At 46.7% G+C, this 21,241-nt stretch overlaps 2 protein-coding genes across 2 annotated transcripts; one reads left to right on the top strand and one right to left on the bottom strand.

The window, feature by feature from the left end:
* Positions 1-7,227: 7,227 nt before the first annotated feature.
* On the bottom strand, positions 7,228-7,869 carry LOC124223353 (uncharacterized). Its single transcript, XM_046635204.1, has one exon. The coding sequence runs from the start codon at positions 7,867-7,869 to the stop codon at positions 7,228-7,230; it is 642 nt and encodes a 213-aa protein (XP_046491160.1).
* A 7,318-nt stretch (positions 7,870-15,187) lies between these two features.
* On the top strand, positions 15,188-15,829 carry LOC124223354 (uncharacterized). The gene has a single exon (XM_046635205.1). The coding sequence runs from the start codon at positions 15,188-15,190 to the stop codon at positions 15,827-15,829; it is 642 nt and encodes a 213-aa protein (XP_046491161.1).
* The last annotated feature ends 5,412 nt before the right edge of the window (positions 15,830-21,241 follow it).

Genomic DNA, 21,241 nt, shown 5'->3' on the forward strand with positions numbered 1-21,241 from the left:
ACCGTATTTGGCGCTGATATGGCCATCATTGAAATGAATCGTGTCAAAGTTCACTTCGCTTAACCAATTTACGTCGGTGCATCGATTCTAGATCTGTCAAAAATCATTCTTTACGATTTCCACTATAATTATGTGAAATCCAACTTTTCGAACAGCGGGGTCAAATTGTTGTATACCGACACACACAGCCTTATTTATCAATTTAACGTATCGAACATCTACGATATCGTCAAACGTGATGTGGATACAATGTTTTATACCTCTGACTGTCCGCCCCACAATGTGTATGGCATTCCGCTTAAGGGCGTTGCCTATGCCTCAAAGAGCGCGCGCAAACAGAGACTCACGATTTTCCTTCTCATTTCCTCATTTTTGAAGATAATTAGGTTCTTAGGGGGTCATTTTGAAGGTAAAGGATAGATCTGTGTCGCCTTTTTTGCCGAATTTTCGATTTCGCTTTCAGATTTGCGTAAAACGTACTTGAAAGTACGTTATGTTTGAAGTGAAACACAGCGGACAGTGAATTTTTTTTCGCAATTCGGCGAAAAAGGCGACACAGATCTATTCTTTATCTTCAAAATGACTCCCTAAGAACCTAAGTATCTTCAAAAATGAGGAAATGAGAAGGAAAATCACGAAGCATAAAACAACAAATTTTTCGCGCAAAAGGCGGGCGGCTGCTAGCGCCACGACTGCGTTGGCCGGCGACCATGCGAATTATAGGCGAGGAGAGTAGACTCAACACCCCCCACTACAATTCCCCTCCTTCGAATCCTCGTCGCTCGGCACGTGTATAGTGTTCCGCGCTTTTATTTTTGCTTGTGTTTTTCTACAGTGTTTTTTATTATTTCGAATCAGTATTTATTCCCGCGATGGCTAAGAAGAGAGGGAATGTGTCTTTGAAGAAGAAGAAATGACCCGGCATAAAGATTTTGGCTAAATTTTAGGAAAAAAGGAGGTAAATCGAATTATTTATATGATTGATGGTGCACCCTCTCTGACTTCGAGATTCAATTACTTGAGTACGAACAATCGCAGGGCTTTAATTTAAGAAGGTACTTTCAAGAGCCGATAGCGCTGTTCATAATAGCAGTATAAATTCATTCTCTAATTTCTTTATACATACGAAAACATAAACTAGAATGCATTGTGACGTGTAGTACTAGCCCGGTTTGCATTAGTCGCTAAAATATGTCATCAATTTGTTACGTGTTCAGGTTAAATGATCGAAATCGATATTCGGCAATTAGCATGAGTGTTTACACTTTGTCGATCATAAGGAATATTCGTATCACTTATTGTGACTAACTAAGTATCCAAGGTAAAATTACAATGTACCTGACAGAATTTTCCATACAAAGTAAATACGGCGCGTACGTATTAGGCCACTAAAATACGCGCGTTTTGTTTTTAGAAATAAACTTGACGTAATTCTGGGGTAATCATACATGCACACATTACTTACAAATCAGCCACCTACAAAACTGTCATCAAATCAGATACTACTGCCAAGTATAATTTATTTAGAAACTAATGATGATTTTGATATACTATAACTAATGATGACAAAAAAAAAAAAATTGAAATCAAAATTGAAATTCAAAAAAAAAAAAAAAAAAAATTTTGATAAAAAAAAAAAAAAATTGGAGTACCTGGTACTTGGCGGGCCCATGTTTATATTGCCATTACAACATTGATATAACTCGACTTGTATTTTCTTGTGCTTGTTTTAAAAAAGCCCGCCTTTTACCACTATCTCCAATTTTTTTTATTTCAATAAAAATTGTTTTTTTTTTCAATTTCAATTTTGATTTCAATTTTTTTTTTTCGTCATTATATTAGTTATAGTATATCAAAATCATCATTAGCTTCTAAATAAATTATACTTGGCAGCAGTATCTGATTTGATGACAGTTTTGTAGGTGGCTGTTATGTGGGTAGCTGTCACATTAATATACTTGACGAAAGGTTTTTGCACCTGAGGTGCTTTTTGGGGATATCAGTACTTTTTGTGGGATTTCGCTTGAACATTTAAAAATTTTGCTCGCTCGCTGCGCTCGCTCGATAGATTTTTGGGATACAGAATTAATATTTGAGACGAAAATAATCGGTGGAAAAGCCAAGTTAGAGCTTTCTCATAATTACATGTATCAGGTCCAAGGTCTTCTACACATTACGAATAGGAAGTGGTGCTATTTTATAGTTTGGACGCCAAAGGGATTGATTTTTGATAAAATAAAACGTGACGATAAATTCTGGACCGAAAAAATGGAGAATAAATGAGCAGATTTCTTTTACTTTTGTTTGTAACCCGAGATCGTAGATTCTAGACGCGCCCGACAACGCTCAATCCGCGAACCCCCTCAAATCATCGAAGCCCAGAAAAGGCCGCGCGTAAGAAACAGTGAATTCACGACTGACAGACGACAAAACACTGTAATATAAATATATGTACATATGTACATAAATATAATAGCTTTGTATATAGCTTACGTGCAATATTTCTGTGATTTATGTTTAGTTAGTTATATGTATTACTGTGCTAAAAATTTGCTAGTCATATCGTTATAATTATATATCTGATTATTCATTCCAGGAATACTTTCTGCAGTCGGACCAGACTGCGTGTATACCTATATATTATGTAAATATTCTATAGCCTATTTTTTCATTACTATCTGTGACCTGCACTCGTGACGTACTACTTTCCATAGTTTGCGCTTTCTATAGAATTTATTTAGCCATATAATGTATACAATGCTCGATGCTTTGTTATATCAATTTTCTTTATCAAGATTACTGTCATGTTTCACTTATACTGTTTCAATTTAATTTCTATGAGATCCTTCTCATACAGATTTCGTGATTATGTTTATTAATTTTAAACGAGTTCAATTTTACTTTTACCATTTTATATTATTTTTCATCATTTTGTATTTGTTTGGTGCAAACCCGATCATAGTTGGGAGGTAGGGACGGGTTAGGCGGGTCTCTGTTTGATAGCGACCTCCACGTGGTGAGACCTGGGAGATTGATGATATTTTCGTTGCTATATCATGAATTTGCTCACAGCTTTTCGTTGCATTTTCAATTTAAAATGACCTGTGACGACGTCTGGCCGGTATTCGTAAATAGTTACGTATTATTTTCGAGACTGTATTAGGAACAGCTCTCAGCCGATCAAGCTATGCTTTGAGCTGCCTCAAGACAGTCCTGCAAATCGAACCTGACTATGAATACCGGCTATTAGACTATTACCAGTCACGTGATCGCATTGCGTAGAAATACGGACGCCGGTGAATATAATTTTCGTTGAAATATGAAGAATGTATATCTATATCAACATACGTATAAGGAATTCTACGTCACGTCAATCAAAAAATGACCTCGTATTTTTTCAATCTATTCATACTTTTTTTCACATGAAATAAAGGTAAAAAGAATCGACACGCATTTTGGTGTTCGTCCGAATTATGTTTGTTTTCGAAAGTTACAAGACAATCATTCAATTTTGATGCAAAAGGAGCTCGCATATATCCGGTTCTATTCGACGTAAAGACATCATTTACAGTGCATTCGGAAGGTGAACGAATAAGCTTTCATAAAAAAAATGCAATGTTGAACATTATTGAAAATCCCAATTTTTATAAACAATTCAAATGTTTGACGATTTTTACCTCATTAATGACAAGTTTTCGAATTATAAAAAAAATAGTTTCGGGTTCCTTATTAAATTCTGTATTACTAGTAAATTTTTCAAGTGGAATCTGAAAGGAGTCTACTTTTTTTTCTATTATTCATCAGGTGCTGCGTCGTGCCGAGCGCGATACACTGGGCTGTTTAAAAGTATTTGAAACCGAATGCCCGTGAGGGGTGGAAGAGGCTAGCCGCGTCACCCGCCCCACTCCGGCGACAGCTCGGTTGCTCCGTCTCACTTGTTTCTTTACCCTCTCTCTCGCCACGGTTAACGCGGGAAGCGGAGTAGCCCGCGCTTTCTAGCTAGGCAACGCCCTTAAAAACAAGAAACGACTAGGGCTAATGAAGGATGAAAATAATGGTGAAATTATGACAGAGTTTGTCGGACTGCGAGCAAAGCTGTACACATTTACTACGATGGGCGGGGATGGGGAAAAAGTGAGTAAGCGCGCCAAGGGTGTGAAAAATTCTTCGATAAATAGCATCACGTTTGATGATTATAAGCGCTGTCTAATGGCTTACGAAGAGTTGACCCTCCCCCAGTGTTTGATACGAAGTGAGCTCTCAGTTGGCAGGATGACAATAGGCAATTGATACCTGGACAGACCGACACCCTACCTTGGGGGTTTGTCCCAGCCCCCCAATAGCTAGAGGATAAAACTGTAGACGTGGAATTATTGTGAATATTTACGTTTGACGCCTCGGGCGATCCGCCATCATGCGAAAACGATATTTGACTGGATTTAAAATGTGAATTCATATACTTGAAATTTATTTGTTTATTTATTTATTTATTTATTTGTTTATTTATTTGTCTATTTATTCATTTATTATCAATATATTGAGAGATTATTCATTTCTATTCGCATACCTCGAGAAAAGTTTTCAGAAAATGAAAAGAAAGTTTTCTGAAGATGAAAAAAATTATATGTGTAATAATCGTATGGGAAAATTGCAGATTATTATTATTATTATTATCAGTATTTTTATTATTATTATTATTATTATTTTTTTTCCGAGGAGTTGCGGAATCCAAGTTACGGATTCGCGCCAGTCATACGGGCTAGCGCGCATGTGGGACTCCAGGGTGGCCTACCCACTAAACCGCCACCTCCTGTGCAACGCTCCCAGCCAGGGACTATGGTGATATTACTTCTAGCTGGGAGCTCTGTCGGTGTGTGTCTTGTCAATCTGTCCGTCCGTCCGTCCAGTGCAGGCAGTCCGTCAGTTGCGTTACGTCAGGCAGCCGTCCGCGTTCTTACGTCGTAGGATTGTCTCTGTGTAGGTGGCAACTTGTTGCAACCTTCCGTACTATGGAGCATCACCCCGACAATGTTGTCGGGAGTGATGCCTCCCACGACCGTCTCCAGTCTCTGTCGCAGTTCTGTCCAGCGGTCACATTCGAAGAACGTGTGTTCCGCGTCGTCTCGTTCGTGTCCGCAGTACGTACAGTTGGGCGTCCGTACTCGGTTCGGGTTGTGTAAGTACCGTCTAAAATAACCGTGGCCCATCAGAAGCTGGGTGACGTAAAAATTCACATCCCCAAACCCCCTCCGGATCCACGGTCTCAGGTCCTTAATAAGTCGTCTCGTCCAGTTTCTCGTTGTTTCTTCCGTCCACCGTTCTTGCCACGTCTGTATGGTCGCGTCTCTTTCCGTCGTTGCCGCGTCCCGTCGGGTCACGTCCGCGTCTCTTCCGTAGACTCTTTTGCGCTCGAACGCAAGAAGGTCTATGGGAATCACGCCTGCCGCCACCAGAACGGCCTGAGCTGAGACCGTCCGATAGGAACAAGCGATCCTCAACGCGCTTCGTCTCTGTACCGTCGTCATTGCGTGACAGTACTTCTCAGTCTTCAGGGAGTGTGCCCAGATCTCCGCACCGTAGAGGAGGATCGAGTTTACCGTCGACACAAAAGTCTCCGTTTCCCCGGTCTCGGTCCGTTTGTGTTTGCCATCAGGCGGCTTAGGGATGCTATCCTTTCAGCCGCCTTCTGAGCCGTTCGTCGTATGTGAGGCCAGAAGGTCATCTTCGTATCCAGGGTCACCCCCAGGTACTTGACTTCCCCTCTGGTCTCGATCTCGTCCGTCCCGACCGTCATGCGTAACGTGGTCGGTATTCGTCTCCTGGTGAGAAGCACCAGTTCTGTCTTTTCCGTCGCGAGTTGCAGTCCGTGGTCAGTCATCCACCGTCCGACTCGTCTCATTGTCTGGTTCAGTGCGTATTGTGCCAGATCTGGAGTTCCCTCGACTAACACTGCCGCCACGTCGTCAGCGTAAGCGACCAGGCGAACGCCGAGTGGGAGCTCCAGTCTGAGCAGGCCGTCGTACATCCCGTTCCAATAGTCAGGTCCTAGTATGGAACCTTGAGCGACCCCCGCGGTGATCTGTCGCGTCACTTGGCCTTCGGTCGTTTCGTACGTCAGTCGTCTGTTCCGAAGGTAGTCTTCAACAACCAAAAGCAAGTAAGGCGGGACCCCGAAGTCGCCTCTCAGCGACCCTAGGATATCCACCCACCTGGCCGAGTTGGAGGCGTTCCTAACGTCAAATGTCACCAGCAGCGCGACGGGTCGCGCAGCGTGGCAATGTCTGTCTGTCGACCGGAAGGAGTCAACCACCTCTTGGATCGTTCCAATCATTGATCGGCCCCTCCGGAAGCCGAACTGCTGGTCAGAGAGGCCCCCGCCGTCCTGTATCGCGTCCGTAAGTCGTGGTCGCAGAAGCTGTTCGTACAGTTTCCCTGTCGTGTCCAGTAAGCTCAGAGGCCGGTAGGCCGACGACGTGCTGGGGTCACCCTTACCCTTTGGGATAAGGACCAACCTCGCCACCTTCCACCGGTCGCTGAATGTCCCTGTCGTAAGGCACGTGTTGTAGAGGTCAAGAAGTATCTCCGGCCTCAGGCTCGCCATCAGCCGAAGAACCTCCGCCGGTACCCCGTCCGGTCCTGGCGCCTTACCCCTCTTCATTGCTTTGGTCGCCCCGACGAGCTCCTCGGCGGTGAAGACGGGGGGCGCCGCCGTCTCGTCGTCGTCTGTCGCGTCCGTAAGCGTCGGGTGCGTCGGGAACAGTCCGTCGACGATCCGTCATGCGGTTTCAGCATCCTTGAGTTCTGGCGGGATCCGGGCCCCCAGCCTACCGGTCACAATCTTGTAACCGGCACTCTAGGGGTCGCGATCCACCTTCTCGCAGAGCTTCTTCCAGCATCGCTTCTTGCTGTCTCTGATGGCGTACATCAGTGGCTTCCGTTCAGTCTTGTACTCGGCCTGAAGGGTTTCCCTCTCGGGTCTCCCTCCAGCCCTCGTAACCCGTCGTCGTTTTGCCAGGCAACTCTCCCGCAGCTCGGCTATCTCGTCCGTTCACCAGTATTGTGGTGGTCTGTTACGTCCGTACCGTCGTTTTGGCATTGTGCTGTCGCACAGCCACGTCGTCAGTTTGGCCGTCTCGTCTGCTAGTCTTTCCGCCCTTTGCCGGCCAGTCAGCTCTGGGGGGACGTCGGTAATTGGGGCCGGCGCTGCCACCAGCTCCGCCGAAAACTTCAGTACGTCGAGATTGTCCACGTTCCGCCGCGGGGGGTGCTGGGTCCTCGTCCGTGCCGTCCTTGTCTCTCCTCCACTTCAAAGGCGATGTACTGAGGGTCGCTGGCCGTGTAGCCCTCGAGCACCCGCCACCGCCCTATCCGTGGCAGAGTTCTGTCCGTCGTCATCCTTACGTCCGGGATAAAGTCTCCAAATCCCGGCCGTCTGTACGTTGGTACGTCTCCTATGTTTGCCACCACTAGGTCCAGCCTTGCGGCCATCTCCAGCAGCAGCCGTCCACGTCTGTTCGTTGCCGTCATGCCCCACTCGACCGCCCTCGCGTCGAGGTCCCCCGCGACCACGAGGTCCCCGGGCAGGTCCCTGAGTCCGTCCTCGAGGAGCGCAACCTTCGCCCGGAACTCCGCCGCGGCGCAGTTTGGGGTCAGGTAGACGCTGACGTAAGTGACAGCGCCCACCCTAGCCCAGACGTAGTCGTCCCCGACGCCACGAGCAGTTATCCGGGCTCGGGCAGCGCCCCTTACCCAGATAGCCGCTGTCTTGGTCTCGTTCGTGATCCAATCCTGCGTTTGTCGCACCCTGTACGGCTCGCACAGGATCACAATTTCGGCGTCGTGTTCGTCTGCTATCTGTGGTAGTAGCATGTCTGCTGTCCGACTGCGGTTCAGGTTGCCCTGAACTATCCTGTCCGTCTTCCGGCCTGCTTCTTGCACTCCTCCAGCGCAACCCGGTACACCGCGCACCTCCCGGAGCCCGCGTGATGCGCCGCATCGCTGTGTCCCGCCTCGGCGCACAGTGGGCAGGCCGGTCTGTTCTTACGGTCCGTGGCGTAATGTCCTGTCTCGCCACATTTTCTGCAGCACTTCGTCCGGTCTGTATTTTTGCATTTCACTTTCGTGTGCCCGTATCCCAGGCACTTGTGGCATTTCGTCACCGTCAGTCGTGGTCGGACGCGGCACCCCACCCATCCAATCCCGATCCGTCCCCGGCCGAGCAGCGCTCTGGCTTCCTGTGACTCTAGGTCGCATACGGCCATAAAATGCTCCGCCCGGTTCGGGCCGAAGATGTGGACCCCAAAGTCCGCGTCTCGTCCCGTCTCTCGTCGCAGTGCCTGTATCACGTCGTTTCTGGTCGTGACACAGTCAAGATCAATGATCTTTAGTTGAACCCTGGAGGTCCCGGTCCTGACGTTGCCTGCGTCGCCGACCGCGTCCTGCAGGACGCGTCGGAAGTCATCCCGTCCGTTGGCGTCTGTATTTATCTTCAGAAGACACAGACCATTCTTCGTCTTCCTGAGAGTCGTCACTTCAACGTGACTCTTTGCAGGGTCGACCGTGGTCCGTATCTTCCTCACGATGTCAGAGTACGTCGTGTCATTCCCGGGTTTGACGAGCACCGCCGTCCCCCAATGTTTGTGAGCCGCTCTGCGCCCCTCAGCCCCGGCCGTCGTGTCCGTTGTCGCGTTCGTCCCGTCCGTCCGCGTCTTTCGTTTTTTTTTTCCTTGTTTTTCCTTGTGACTGTCTGCCAGTCAGCGACCGGTTCCGCAACCGTTGCCCTCTTCTGAGAGGATTCCAGAGTGGTTCCAGTCGCCTCCCGTTTCCGTTTCGTCCGCGGAGTGTTTTGTGTCCGTTGTTCAGTCTCAACGTCCGTTTCCGTCGTCTCGTTGTCCGTCTTGTGGTCCTTCGTGGCTGCTTCAGCGCGCCTTTCGAGCGCAACGTCGACAGCCTCAAGGATGGTCTTTATGCCCAATTTAACGGGCATATTCATGTTTTTTTGGATGACCGCGGCCTCGGCTATCCTTGTCGCCGTACTGTAAATCAGTAACAATACGTCCGTCAGGTCCATATCGTCCGTGATTCGTGTCTTCGTGCCGATCGTGGATACAGCGGAAGCGCAACTCGCTCCGCTGCCCGTGCTCGACACGCTGTCCGTCCTGTCTCGTCGTTGGTGTCCCAGTGTCGTCCTGTCCGCTGTTCCAGTTTTCGTGTCCGCTGTCTTTCTTGCCGTCTTTGTCACCTGGTCTTTGCACAATTTGCGGCCCTCAGAATTCGTGCCGCTGCCATGGGCCACCGGGGCTTTCACCCGATCGGAACCCAGGGTGGATTTCCCCTGTGCTGGGGCTACCACCTGAGATATAACGTTGTTACCCTTGTGCATTTTCTATAAACGTTCCTACGTGCTACGGGTCTTTCGGGGGCGCGACTCCCCGTACCGCGCCGGAACATAGCACGGCCCCTGAGGTCGCCTCGGGGGCCTTCCGTCGGGCTTGTGCCGACTTCCGTCCCCTCCGACTTACTAGAAAACCCCGAGGTCGTCACTTCCCGAGCAAACTAGGTTTTCACGCTAAATCCGCCTCCTGAGGCCGCCTCGGGGGCCATCCGTTGGGACTGTGCCAACTTTAGTCCCCCTTGACTTACTCCATGTATGCGGGGTCGTCACGTCCCGAACGAGGGATTAAACCCCCCCGCCACCTGCGGTCATTATGATTATTATTATTATGATTATCATTATTATTATCATCATCATCATTATTATTATTATTATTATTATTATTATTATTATTTTCATGGTATCGAGTATGGCACATGTGCATGCAAAGGAGGTAAGTGTGGAAATATTTTTATATTCAAATCTTTTTTTGAAATTCGGAAAATACATACAAATTATGTTACATGTCTGTTTTATTCATCCAGCTATTGTGCGAACTATCAAAACCCAACTTCTTCATATAGACCCGATCCCTCCGTTTGCGTCATACTTTCTCCACAAGATAGCCGTCGGGGTATTTTACTTTGTCGAGCCCCTCCGCGTAGAAGCCCCCCTCGATGGGATGATCTTGATAATCGGTAAGTTTGTACGTTGGTATCTCTCACCTCACTCACGGTGAATATTTCAGTCGTGTAATTGGGCGTATAGCCTTTTTCGAATACATTCTTGTACTTGCCGATTCGAACTCGATCGCCCACACTGAATTTCCGCGATCGATCACTTCGTTTGATTTTCCGAGGCTTGTACACGCTACGATACAGCTGTTTTTCATTCTCCGTGCTAACATCCACCGGTTTCATTCGAATCACGCGATGCCTGGTGTTGCTGTAGGACTTCATCAAATCAGCCAAAATATTAATCCACTCGCACGATCCTTGGAGAGTGAACCGCTTCCACATTTTATTTTTCGATGTTCGATTCAAACGTTCGCATATCGACGCCTTTAAGGGGTATGGCCACTGTAAATTTTTTGAAAAATCGATTTTTTTTTTATTGGCTTCAAAAATAGTTTAAACCCTCTAGAATAAGGAAAAAAAGGTCCCGTGCGAGAAAAATTTTTTTTTGGCCCCCAAATCATCTTCAAGCGGAAAAACTGTCCTAGATATCGCGATGGATATCGCTGTTTGCACATTCAATGGCGGCCTTACCAACGTCTTGCAAATATTCAAGATATACATACAAGATATTCACATACAACAGCACAAGAAAACAAATTTGAACTAACTGGTGATGAGAGGAATTAACGACATCAGAGTCAGGGCGGCTAGGTGGTCTAGTGGAGTAAGGCTCCGGTAAAGCATCGCTAGATACCAGGTTCGATTCCTGGCTCCGTCGTTAATTTTTCGAATTTACCAGTTTTTCAAATTTATATCTTCAAATATTCAAGATGTTGGAGGTGGAAATTGGTGTACAGTTATATAATTTCTGCATCGAAGCCGACGCCAAACGCATTACGCACGCGGAGACATCTCTGAGCGACGCGGCAAAAAGTGCGCGCGCGCTCCAAAAATCCACCAGGAAAGACGAAGAAGACGAAAATTTGGTCATCGAAGGACAAATGTATGGTGCTGGGATTGCAGACTAACGGTAAAATTTTTTTTTACCTTCTTTTTTTTATTTTTTCCAATAAAAAACTATTCGCAAAACTTTAAACGCGTTTTTCTCGAAACACGGTTTTTCAAAATGGCACGCAGCATCACTCGAACAATTTTCATTTTTTTTACTTGAAATTTTGACCAGATGTGAACATTAACATTATCTTGAGAATGTCGATCGGGATTTTCAATAACTTTATTTATTGATTTTTTATTAACAAAAAACTAGCCGTTTTTTCGTCAAAAATCAATTTTTTTTTTCAAACGCATGCCAAATCCACAAAAATTGATAATTTTTAAAATCCGATCGACATTCTCTAGCTATAACCCTCTAGATTGATGGTTTTTTTTTTTTTTGTTCTAGATTCAAAAGTGCACCAGTGGTGCTGCGTGCCGCGGAGCCCTGCAAGCAAAACATGCCCCGGGAAGATGGCTGTGGAACCGCCATTTTGTTTTTTTTTTGCTGTAAAAAAAATTTGATAATGAAGTTTAATGTATGCCCGATAACACCCTTAAAAGTTTTTTTTCAATTACTTTCAATTTTGGAAGCAAAAAATTCGTGAAAAAACCTTTTTTTTTGGACCGTTACAGTGGCGTTACCCCTTAAGTTGCTGAATGTCGAATACATGTTGATATTGTGATGCTTCTCGAGGGCTTTGAATTCGCTGTAGTGAAATTCTTTGCCTCGATCAACGTGTAGATGTGTGGGTATACGGCTCTGGATCAGTACAGATTTCACGGCAGCAGTAACATCTTTCCCACTCTTGGACTTTATCGGCACAGCCCACGCGTACTTGGAAAATATATCGATGATTGTTAGTAGGTATTTGTATCCCTAGACAAGTGTGTAATACGCCGATTCTCAGGTGGAAGACGATGCCGATTCCTCAAAAGTTCTCAACACTGCTTGACAGTCTAACGCTGTGGATGTGGTGGATACTTTTCAATCAAATTTTGAGAGTTTTTCGGATAATCACATCGAGGAGTTAAGACAGGTACGCATCAATAACAAAATCATAGAAAATGAGTTGAGTCACATCAAACATATTGGGGAGCAAGCAACACCGTCGCTGGAGCAGGCCAGCATGGAATGAGTATCGATTGAGGAACCAGAGTGATTGGACGGCGATTCGAAAAATTGAAAGGTAAAGAGTGGGGAACAATGAAGGCTGTAATAGCTGCCGAACTTCACAGACAGGCTTGACGCAACTATCCGCGCCGATTCGTAGATGTACGCTGACTGGATAAGACCTGGCAAGCTGATCTCGTCGATATGACCGCATACAGCTCGCACAACAAGAGATACAAATACCGACTAACAATCATCGATATATTTTCCAAGTACGCGTGGGCTGTGCCGATAAAGTCCAAGAGTGGGAAAGATGTTACTGCTGCCGTGAAATCTGTACTGATCCAGAGCCGTATACCCACACATCTACACGTTGATCGAGGCAAAGAATTTCACTACAGCGAATTCAAAGCCCTCGAGAAGCATCACAATATCAACATGTATTCGACATTCAGCAACTTAAAGGCGTCGATATGCGAACGTTTGAATCGAACATCGAAAAATAAAATGTGGAAGCGGTTCACTCTCCAAGGATCGTGCGAGTGGATTAATATTTTGGCTGATTTGATGAAGTCCTACAGCAACACCAGGCATCGCGTGATTCGAATGAAACCGGTGGATGTTAGCACGGAGAATGAAAAACAGCTGTATCGTAGCGTGTACAAGCCTCGGAAAATCAAACGAAGTGATCGATCGCGGAAATTCAGTGTGGGCGATCGAGTTCGAATCGGCAAGTACAAGAATGTATTCGAAAAAGGCTATACGCCCAATTACACGACTGAAATATTCACCGTGAGTGAGGTGAGAGATACCAACGTACAAACTTACCGATTATCAAGATCATCCCATCGAGGGGGGCTTCTACGCGGAGGGGCTCGACAAAGTAAAATACCCCGACGGCTATCTTGTGGAGAAAGTATGACGCAAACGGAGGGATCGGGTCTATATGAAGAAGTTGGGTTTTGATAGTTCGCACAATAGCTGGATGAATAAAACAGACATGTAACATAATTTGTATGTATTTTCCGAATTTCAAAAAAAGATTTGAATATAAAAATATTTCCACACTTACCTCCTTTGCATGCACATGTGCCATACTCGATACCATGAAAATAATAATAATAATAATAATAATAATAATAATAATGATGATGATGATAATAATAATGATAATCATAATAATAATAATCATAATGACCGCAGGTGGCGGGGGGGTTTAATCCCTCGTTCGGGACGTGACGACCCCGCATACATGGAGTAAGTCAAGGGGGACTAAAGTTGGCACAGTCCCAACGGATGGCCCCCGAGGCGGCCTCAGGAGGCGGATTTAGCGTGAAAACCTAGTTTGCTCGGGAAGTGACGACCTCGGGGTTTTCTAGTAAGTCGGAGGGGACGGAAGTCGGCACAAGCCCGACGGAAGGCCCCCGAGGCGACCTCAGGGGCCGTGCTATGTTCCGGCGCGGTACGGGGAGTCGCGCCCCCGAAAGACCCGTAGCACGTAGGAACGTTTATAGAAAATGCACAAGGGTAACAACGTTATATCTCAGGTGGTAGCCCCAGCACAGGGGAAATCCACCCTGGGTTCCGATCGGGTGAAAGCCCCGGTGGCCCATGGCAGCGGCACGAATTCTGAGGGCCGCAAATTGTGCAAAGACCAGGTGACAAAGACGGCAAGAAAGACAGCGGACACGAAAACTGGAACAGCGGACAGGACGACACTGGGACACCAACGACGAGACAGGACGGACAGCGTGTCGAGCACGGGCAGCGGAGCGAGTTGCGCTTCCGCTGTATCCACGATCGGCACGAAGACACGAATCACGGACGATATGGACCTGACGGACGTATTGTTACTGATTTACAGTACGGCGACAAGGATAGCCGAGGCCGCGGTCATCCAAAAAAACATGAATATGCCCGTTAAATTGGGCATAAAGACCATCCTTGAGGCTGTCGACGTTGCGCTCGAAAGGCGCGCTGAAGCAGCCACGAAGGACCACAAGACGGACAACGAGACGACGGAAACGGACGTTGAGACTGAACAACGGACACAAAACACTCCGCGGACGAAACGGAAACGGGAGGCGACTGGAACCACTCTGGAATCCTCTCAGAAGAGGGCAACGGTTGCGGAACCGGTCGCTGACTGGCAGACAGTCACAAGGAAAAACAAGGAAAAAAAAAACGAAAGACGCGGACGGACGGGACGAACGCGACAACGGACACGACGGCCGGGGCTGAGGGGCGCAGAGCGGCTCACAAACATTGGGGGACGGCGGTGCTCGTCAAACCCGGGAATGACACGACGTACTCTGACATCGTGAGGAAGATACGGACCACGGTCGACCCTGCAAAGAGTCACGTTGAAGTGACGACTCTCAGGAAGACGAAGAATGGTCTGTGTCTTCTGAAGATAAATACAGACGCCAACGGACGGGATGACTTCCGACGCGTCCTGCAGGACGCGGTCGGCGACGCAGGCAACGTCAGGACCGGGACCTCCAGGGTTCAACTAAAGATCATTGATCTTGACTGTGTCACGACCAGAAACGACGTGATACAGGCACTGCGACGAGAGACGGGACGAGACGCGGACTTTGGGGTCCACATCTTCGGCCCGAACCGGGCGGAGCATTTTATGGCCGTATGCGACCTAGAGTCACAGGAAGCCAGAGCGCTGCTCGGCCGGGGACGGATCGGGATTGGATGGGTGGGGTGCCGCGTCCGACCACGACTGACGGTGACGAAATGCCACAAGTGCCTGGGATACGGGCACACGAAAGTGAAATGCAAAAATACAGACCGGACGAAGTGCTGCAGAAAATGTGGCGAGACAGGACATTACGCCACGGACCGTAAGAACAGACCGGCCTGCCCACTGTGCGCCGAGGCGGGACACAGCGATGCGGCGCATCACGCGGGCTCCGGGAGGTGCGCGGTGTACCGGGTTGCGCTGGAGGAGTGCAAGAAGCAGGCCGGAAGACGGACAGGATAGTTCAGGGCAACCTGAACCGCAGTCGGACAGCAGACATGCTACTACCACAGATAGCAGACGAACACGACGCCGAAATTGTGATCCTGTGCGAGCCGTACAGGGTGCGACAAACGCAGGATTGGATCACGAACGAGACCAAGACAGCGGCTATCTGGGTAAGGGGCGCTGCCCGAGCCCGGATAACTGCTCGTGGCGTCGGGGACGACTACGTCTGGGCTAGGGTGGGCGCTGTCACTTACGTCAGCGTCTACCTGACCCCAAACTGCGCCGCGGCGGAGTTCCGGGCGAAGGTTGCGCTCCTCGAGGACGGACTCAGGGACCTGCCCGGGGACCTCGTGGTCGCGGGGGACCTCGACGCGAGGGCGGTCGAGTGGGGCATGACGGCAACGAACAGACGTGGACGGCTGCTGCTGGAGATGGCCGCAAGGCTGGACCTAGTGGTGGCAAACATAGGAGACGTACCAACGTACAGACGGCCGGGATTTGGAGACTTTATCCCGGACGTAAGGATGACGACGGACAGAACTCTGCCACGGATAGGGCGGTGGCGGGTGCTCGAGGGCTACACGGCCAGCGACCCTCAGTACATCGCCTTTGAAGTGGAGGAGAGACAAGGACGGCACGGACGAGGACCCAGCACCCCCCGCGGCGGAACGTGGACAATCTCGACGTACTGAAGTTTTCGGCGGAGCTGGTGGCAGCGCCGGCCCCAATTACCGACGTCCCCCCAGAGCTGACTGGCCGGCAAAGGGCGGAAAGACTAGCAGACGAGACGGCCAAACTGACGACGTGGCTGTGCGACAGCACAATGCCAAAACGACGGTACGGACGTAACAGACCACCACAATACTGGTGAACGGACGAGATAGCCGAGCTGCGGGAGAGTTGCCTGGCAAAACGACGACGGGTTACGAGGGCTGGAGGGAGACCCGAGAGGGAAACCCTTCAGGCCGAGTACAAGACTGAACGGAAGCCACTGATGTACGCCATCAGAGACAGCAAGAAGCGATGCTGGAAGAAGCTCTGCGAGAAGGTGGATCGCGACCCCTAGAGTGCCGGTTACAAGATTGTGACCGGTAGGCTGGGGGCCCGGATCCCGCCAGAACTCAAGGATGCTGAAACCGCATGACGGATCGTCGACGGACTGTTCCCGACGCACCCGACGCTTACGGACGCGACAGACGACGACGAGACGGCGGCGCCCCCCGTCTTCACCGCCGAGGAGCTCGTCGGGGCGACCAAAGCAATGAAGAGGGGTAAGGCGCCAGGACCGGACGGGGTACCGGCGGAGGTTCTTCGGCTGATGGCGAGCCTGAGGCCGGAGATACTTCTTGACCTCTACAACACGTGCCTTACGACAGGGACATTCAGCGACCGGTGGAAGGTGGCGAGGTTGGTCCTTATCCCAAAGGGTAAGGGTGACCCCAGCACGTCGTCGGCCTACCGGCCTCTGAGCTTACTGGACACGACAGGGAAACTGTACGAACAGCTTCTGCGACCACGACTTACGGACGCGATACAGGACGGCGGGGGCCTCTCTGACCAGCAGTTCGGCTTCCGGAGGGGCCGATCAATGATTGGAACGATCCAAGAGGTGGTTGACTCCTTCCGGTCGACAGACAGACATTGCCACGCTGCGCGACCCGTCGCGCTGCTGGTGACATTTGACGTTAGGAACGCCTCCAACTCGGCCAGGTGGGTGGATATCCTAGGGTCGCTGAGAGGCGACTTCGGGGTCCCGCCTTACTTGCTTTTGGTTGTTGAAGACTACCTTCGGAACAGACGACTGACGTACGAAACGACCGAAGGCCAAGTGACGCGACAGATCACCGCGGGGGTCGCTCAAGGTTCCATACTAGGACCTGACTATTGGAACGGGATGTACGACGGCCTGCTCAGACTGGAGCTCCCACTCGGCGTTCGCCTGGTCGCTTACGCTGACGACGTGGCGGCAGTGTTAGTCGAGGGAACTCCAGATCTGGCACAATACGCACTGAACCAGACAATGAGACGAGTCGGACGGTGGATGACTGACCACGGACTGCAACTCGCGACGGAAAAGACAGAACTGGTGCTTCTCACCAGGAGACGAATACCGACCACGTTACGCATGACGGTCGGGACGGACGAGATCGAGACCAGAGGGGAAGTCAAGTACCTGGGGGTGACCCTGGATACGAAGATGACCTTCTGGCCTCACATACGACGAACGGCTCAGAAGGCGGCTGAAAGGATAGCATCCCTAAGCCGCCTGATGGCAAACACAAACGGACCGAGACCGGGGAAACGGAGACTTTTGTGTCGACGGTAAACTCGATCCTCCTCTACGGTGCGGAGATCTGGGCACACTCCCTGAAGACTGAGAAGTACTGTCACGCAATGACGACGGTACAGAGACGAAGCGCGTTGAGGATCGCTTGTTCCTATCGGACGGTCTCAGCTCAGGCCGTTCTGGTGGCGGCAGGCGTGATTCCCATAGACCTTCTTGCGTTCGAGCGCAAAAGAGTCTACGGAAGAGACGCGGACGTGACCCGACGGGACGCGGCAACGACGGAAAGAGACGCGACCATACAGACGTGGCAAGAACGGTGGACGGAAGAAACAACGAAGAGTGTTAAAGCTCACTTAGCTATTTTTCTAGTAGACACCGGCGCAGATATCAGTCTAATTAAAGCTAATGTTTTACATCCTGACGTTTTAATCAGGAAAAGACGAAATTTCTACGATAACGGGAATAACAACTGATAAAGTAAAACTTTGGGAATGACAAATTTGACGCTACAAAATGAACCAAGTAAATTTCACGTCGTTCGGTCAACCTTTTTGCTAAATTTATAAAATTAAATTAGAACTACCAAATCAGAAAATTTATTATATTATGACAAAATCAAACTTTCGGGACAAACCAGAGTATGAAGACATGTACCTCAGTCTGATCAATTTTCGAAAAATATTAAAGGATGACTCAGTTAACACAGTTAGAATACCTAGAATGGGATGTGGTCTAGATAAATTAGCATGGAATAAAGTAAGAACCATGTTACGATTTATTTTTGGAGGAACGGGAATCAAAATTTTTGCTTGTACAAATTTGAAACTAATAGAAAATCAAAAACTCCAAGCGATATTTGCTTTTATGAACCCTTGGTCAAACTTGAAAGTCAGGACTAAACGCAACCAATGGAAGACATTATCCATTGATTCAAAAATTTTAAAATTACCTGCTCCAAAAATAAATCGACCATTAGCCAGATCAGACTCAGTTCCAACAAGAAAATCAGCTGACGAAACGTTCCGTCCAAAAACAAAGACTACCGTAGAGCCAGATGAGAACGCGATCCCAACAAGAACTCGATCGCGAGCTACGACAACAACAGGAAGTAGGCAAGCTCTTTCTGAAGACTCATCCGACGATTAATCTTCCGAACCGCCGGCCTACCGGAGGCAACGAAGCGTATTGCTGAATTTAGGTCTTTAACAACCCACTACATCACAGGGAACACAACAACCTGAACAATCAGACATACAGACTGACGCACGAACCGACGACGACAATGAATCTGATTCTGAGCCCGTTGGGATTTTTTATTATTCAGGATAATAAAGGTGCACTTCTATTGTTTTTAATTGGATAAACACAAATAACAGTATTTTTATTGATTAAATGAAATAATTTGTATAGTGGTTAGAGGAGAGGTTTTGGTTATGATGATGTCCGTTACACGGCATTGAGAGTACTGCCTCTCAAGAGCCTACAAAAGAAAAATAAACAAAAACATGAAAAAAAAAGGAAAGGTTGCAACAGTGGACCATACCTCATGCCACTGGTGGCACCACTTCCTTAACTACAACAGACCCTTGCCTTCTCTTAATACCCAATATTCCAACAGAGCCTGAAAATATAACTGTGAAATTAAACTCGTCGCGTGGTAGAGATAGCGATTCCGATGATGATGTATTTCTACAAGCAGAAGCAAGTCATAAAGCCAAATTATCTATAGATCCTAAAGAACTGAGGAAAGCATTTGACCTTTTTAATAAATCTTTGCGCGAAAGAAGTAATCTGAATCCGAAGGAGTTGCAAGATTCATTTGAACGCTTTGACAAGACCTTGCACGAGAGGAGTCTTCTAGACAACTCCTGTAACTCGGATGCAGATGAAATAAAGATACCAGGCCATATATCAGAGGGTGAAGAATTAGACGGAACCATTCGTGAGGTACTCAACGAAAATTATGAGACGGATGACAATGAACTAAATAATAAAATTGAAAGATTTTCAGAAAAAGTTGAGAGAAATCAAGGAAATAATAGCGAGGCTGGACAGACTAATACCAATCAAACTAATTTGAACGAGTCAGTAGTTAGTCGACCCTTGCAGAAATCGGCATTACCAACACCTATAGTCGCACACAGACCAATAGCACTCTCAACCCCGTATCCTTTGAATATGATACCTGAGTTGAATGAGGCGGGGGACGTTTCAGTAAAAAGCAAGGTCAGCAAAACGCCAAGACGTTTACAGCCGCAACTAGAAGTCCGAAATTTACCAACCCGAATTGAAATCACGGAAGGTATACCACCAGATTTAGATACAGTATCGCCATTAAAATTTCCAAAAACGGGTGACCATTCACGGAATAGAATTTCATTCAGTCGAGAAAATTTAACATACAAAAAAGACAATCATTTTAATTTCATATCAATAGATTCAGAATTTTCTACACCTGTCAGCAGATTATTAAACGATTTAAAATTAATAAATGCAGACGATCATCACGACGCAAAACCAAAATTAGGCCAAGTCATTATTACAAAAAGGGGAAAATATAGCATATTTAGCCTCGTAGTTAAACAAAAACGCTTTGACAAAATTAAATTATATAACGTCACAGTAGCCTTGGAAAATTTGAAAACGACTCTATCAGATTTGAAAAAAAAAACATTTAGAATTTCAAAATTATGGGATATGACTGACGAACTATCAATAGATATCTCGAATTTATTAATAGATATTTTTGAGGATGAAGACATAGACATTACCATCTGTTCAGGTAGAACCGAGATACCACCATCAGAAATACGACTGGACATAATTTCGGAAATGCATAGTGGACTAATGGGAGGACACAAAGGTGTGACCAAAACATATCGAAGAATCCGCGAAAATATATAGGATTTTCTAATAATCATATTCATTTTTAAAAAATGTAATCAATGTAAAATATTTTTTCTTCATTAAATTTTTGTTCTTTTAAGAGTTAATTAGAAATTATGATATATATATATATATATAGATATAAATAGATATATATATATATCAAAAAGAACATAGATGATAAATTTATTCATCATCCTCCTATTTAATAAAACTAATTATAATTGAAATTTATCAATATATATATATAAATTGTACATCATTATAATTAAATATGAATGAAGGTAATTGAATTAAATAATTCAATGATGGAAGAAAATGAATAATTTAAATAAATTATTCTTTTCAAATTAATAAATAACTAATTATTGAAAATTGAAAATATGTAATTGAATAATTTCTTATTTTGAATATGATGTGAGAAAATGATTCAAAAATGTATAGGATTTTTTCAGTAAATATATTCATTTTCAAAAAATTTGATTAATGTAAAATATTTTTTCTTTCTAAATTTATCTTTTTTTGAAAGGTAATTAAAAATCATGATATATATATATATATATATATATATATATATATATATATATATATATATATATTGTGACGTGGATTTTTCTGCACCTCGGTTACTCGGAGCAAATAACCGGGAACTTACCGCGTGCACAATAACTTGGCGTCCACGATGTACCCTGGATCTAAAACAATATCGCGAAATTTGTTGGGCGCCTGGCGTGGTCAACACGCCTCGAAATCGGTCATACGATATACCGCGACCATATGCTCGGTAGCTCAGTACCGCGGAGAGGGGAGGGGTGATTTTCGGGTAGAGAGAATTGCAACCAGTAAGCCAACACGTGCTGTGGCCAAATTACTATAAAATTCCGATGGTATATTTTTCATCAGCGATAGTACAAAATAAAAAAGAAAGAAA

The sequence above is a fragment of the Neodiprion pinetum genome, chromosome 7 (assembly GCF_021155775.2).
Source record: "Neodiprion pinetum isolate iyNeoPine1 chromosome 7, iyNeoPine1.2, whole genome shotgun sequence".
NCBI lineage: Eukaryota > Metazoa > Arthropoda > Insecta > Hymenoptera > Diprionidae > Neodiprion > Neodiprion pinetum.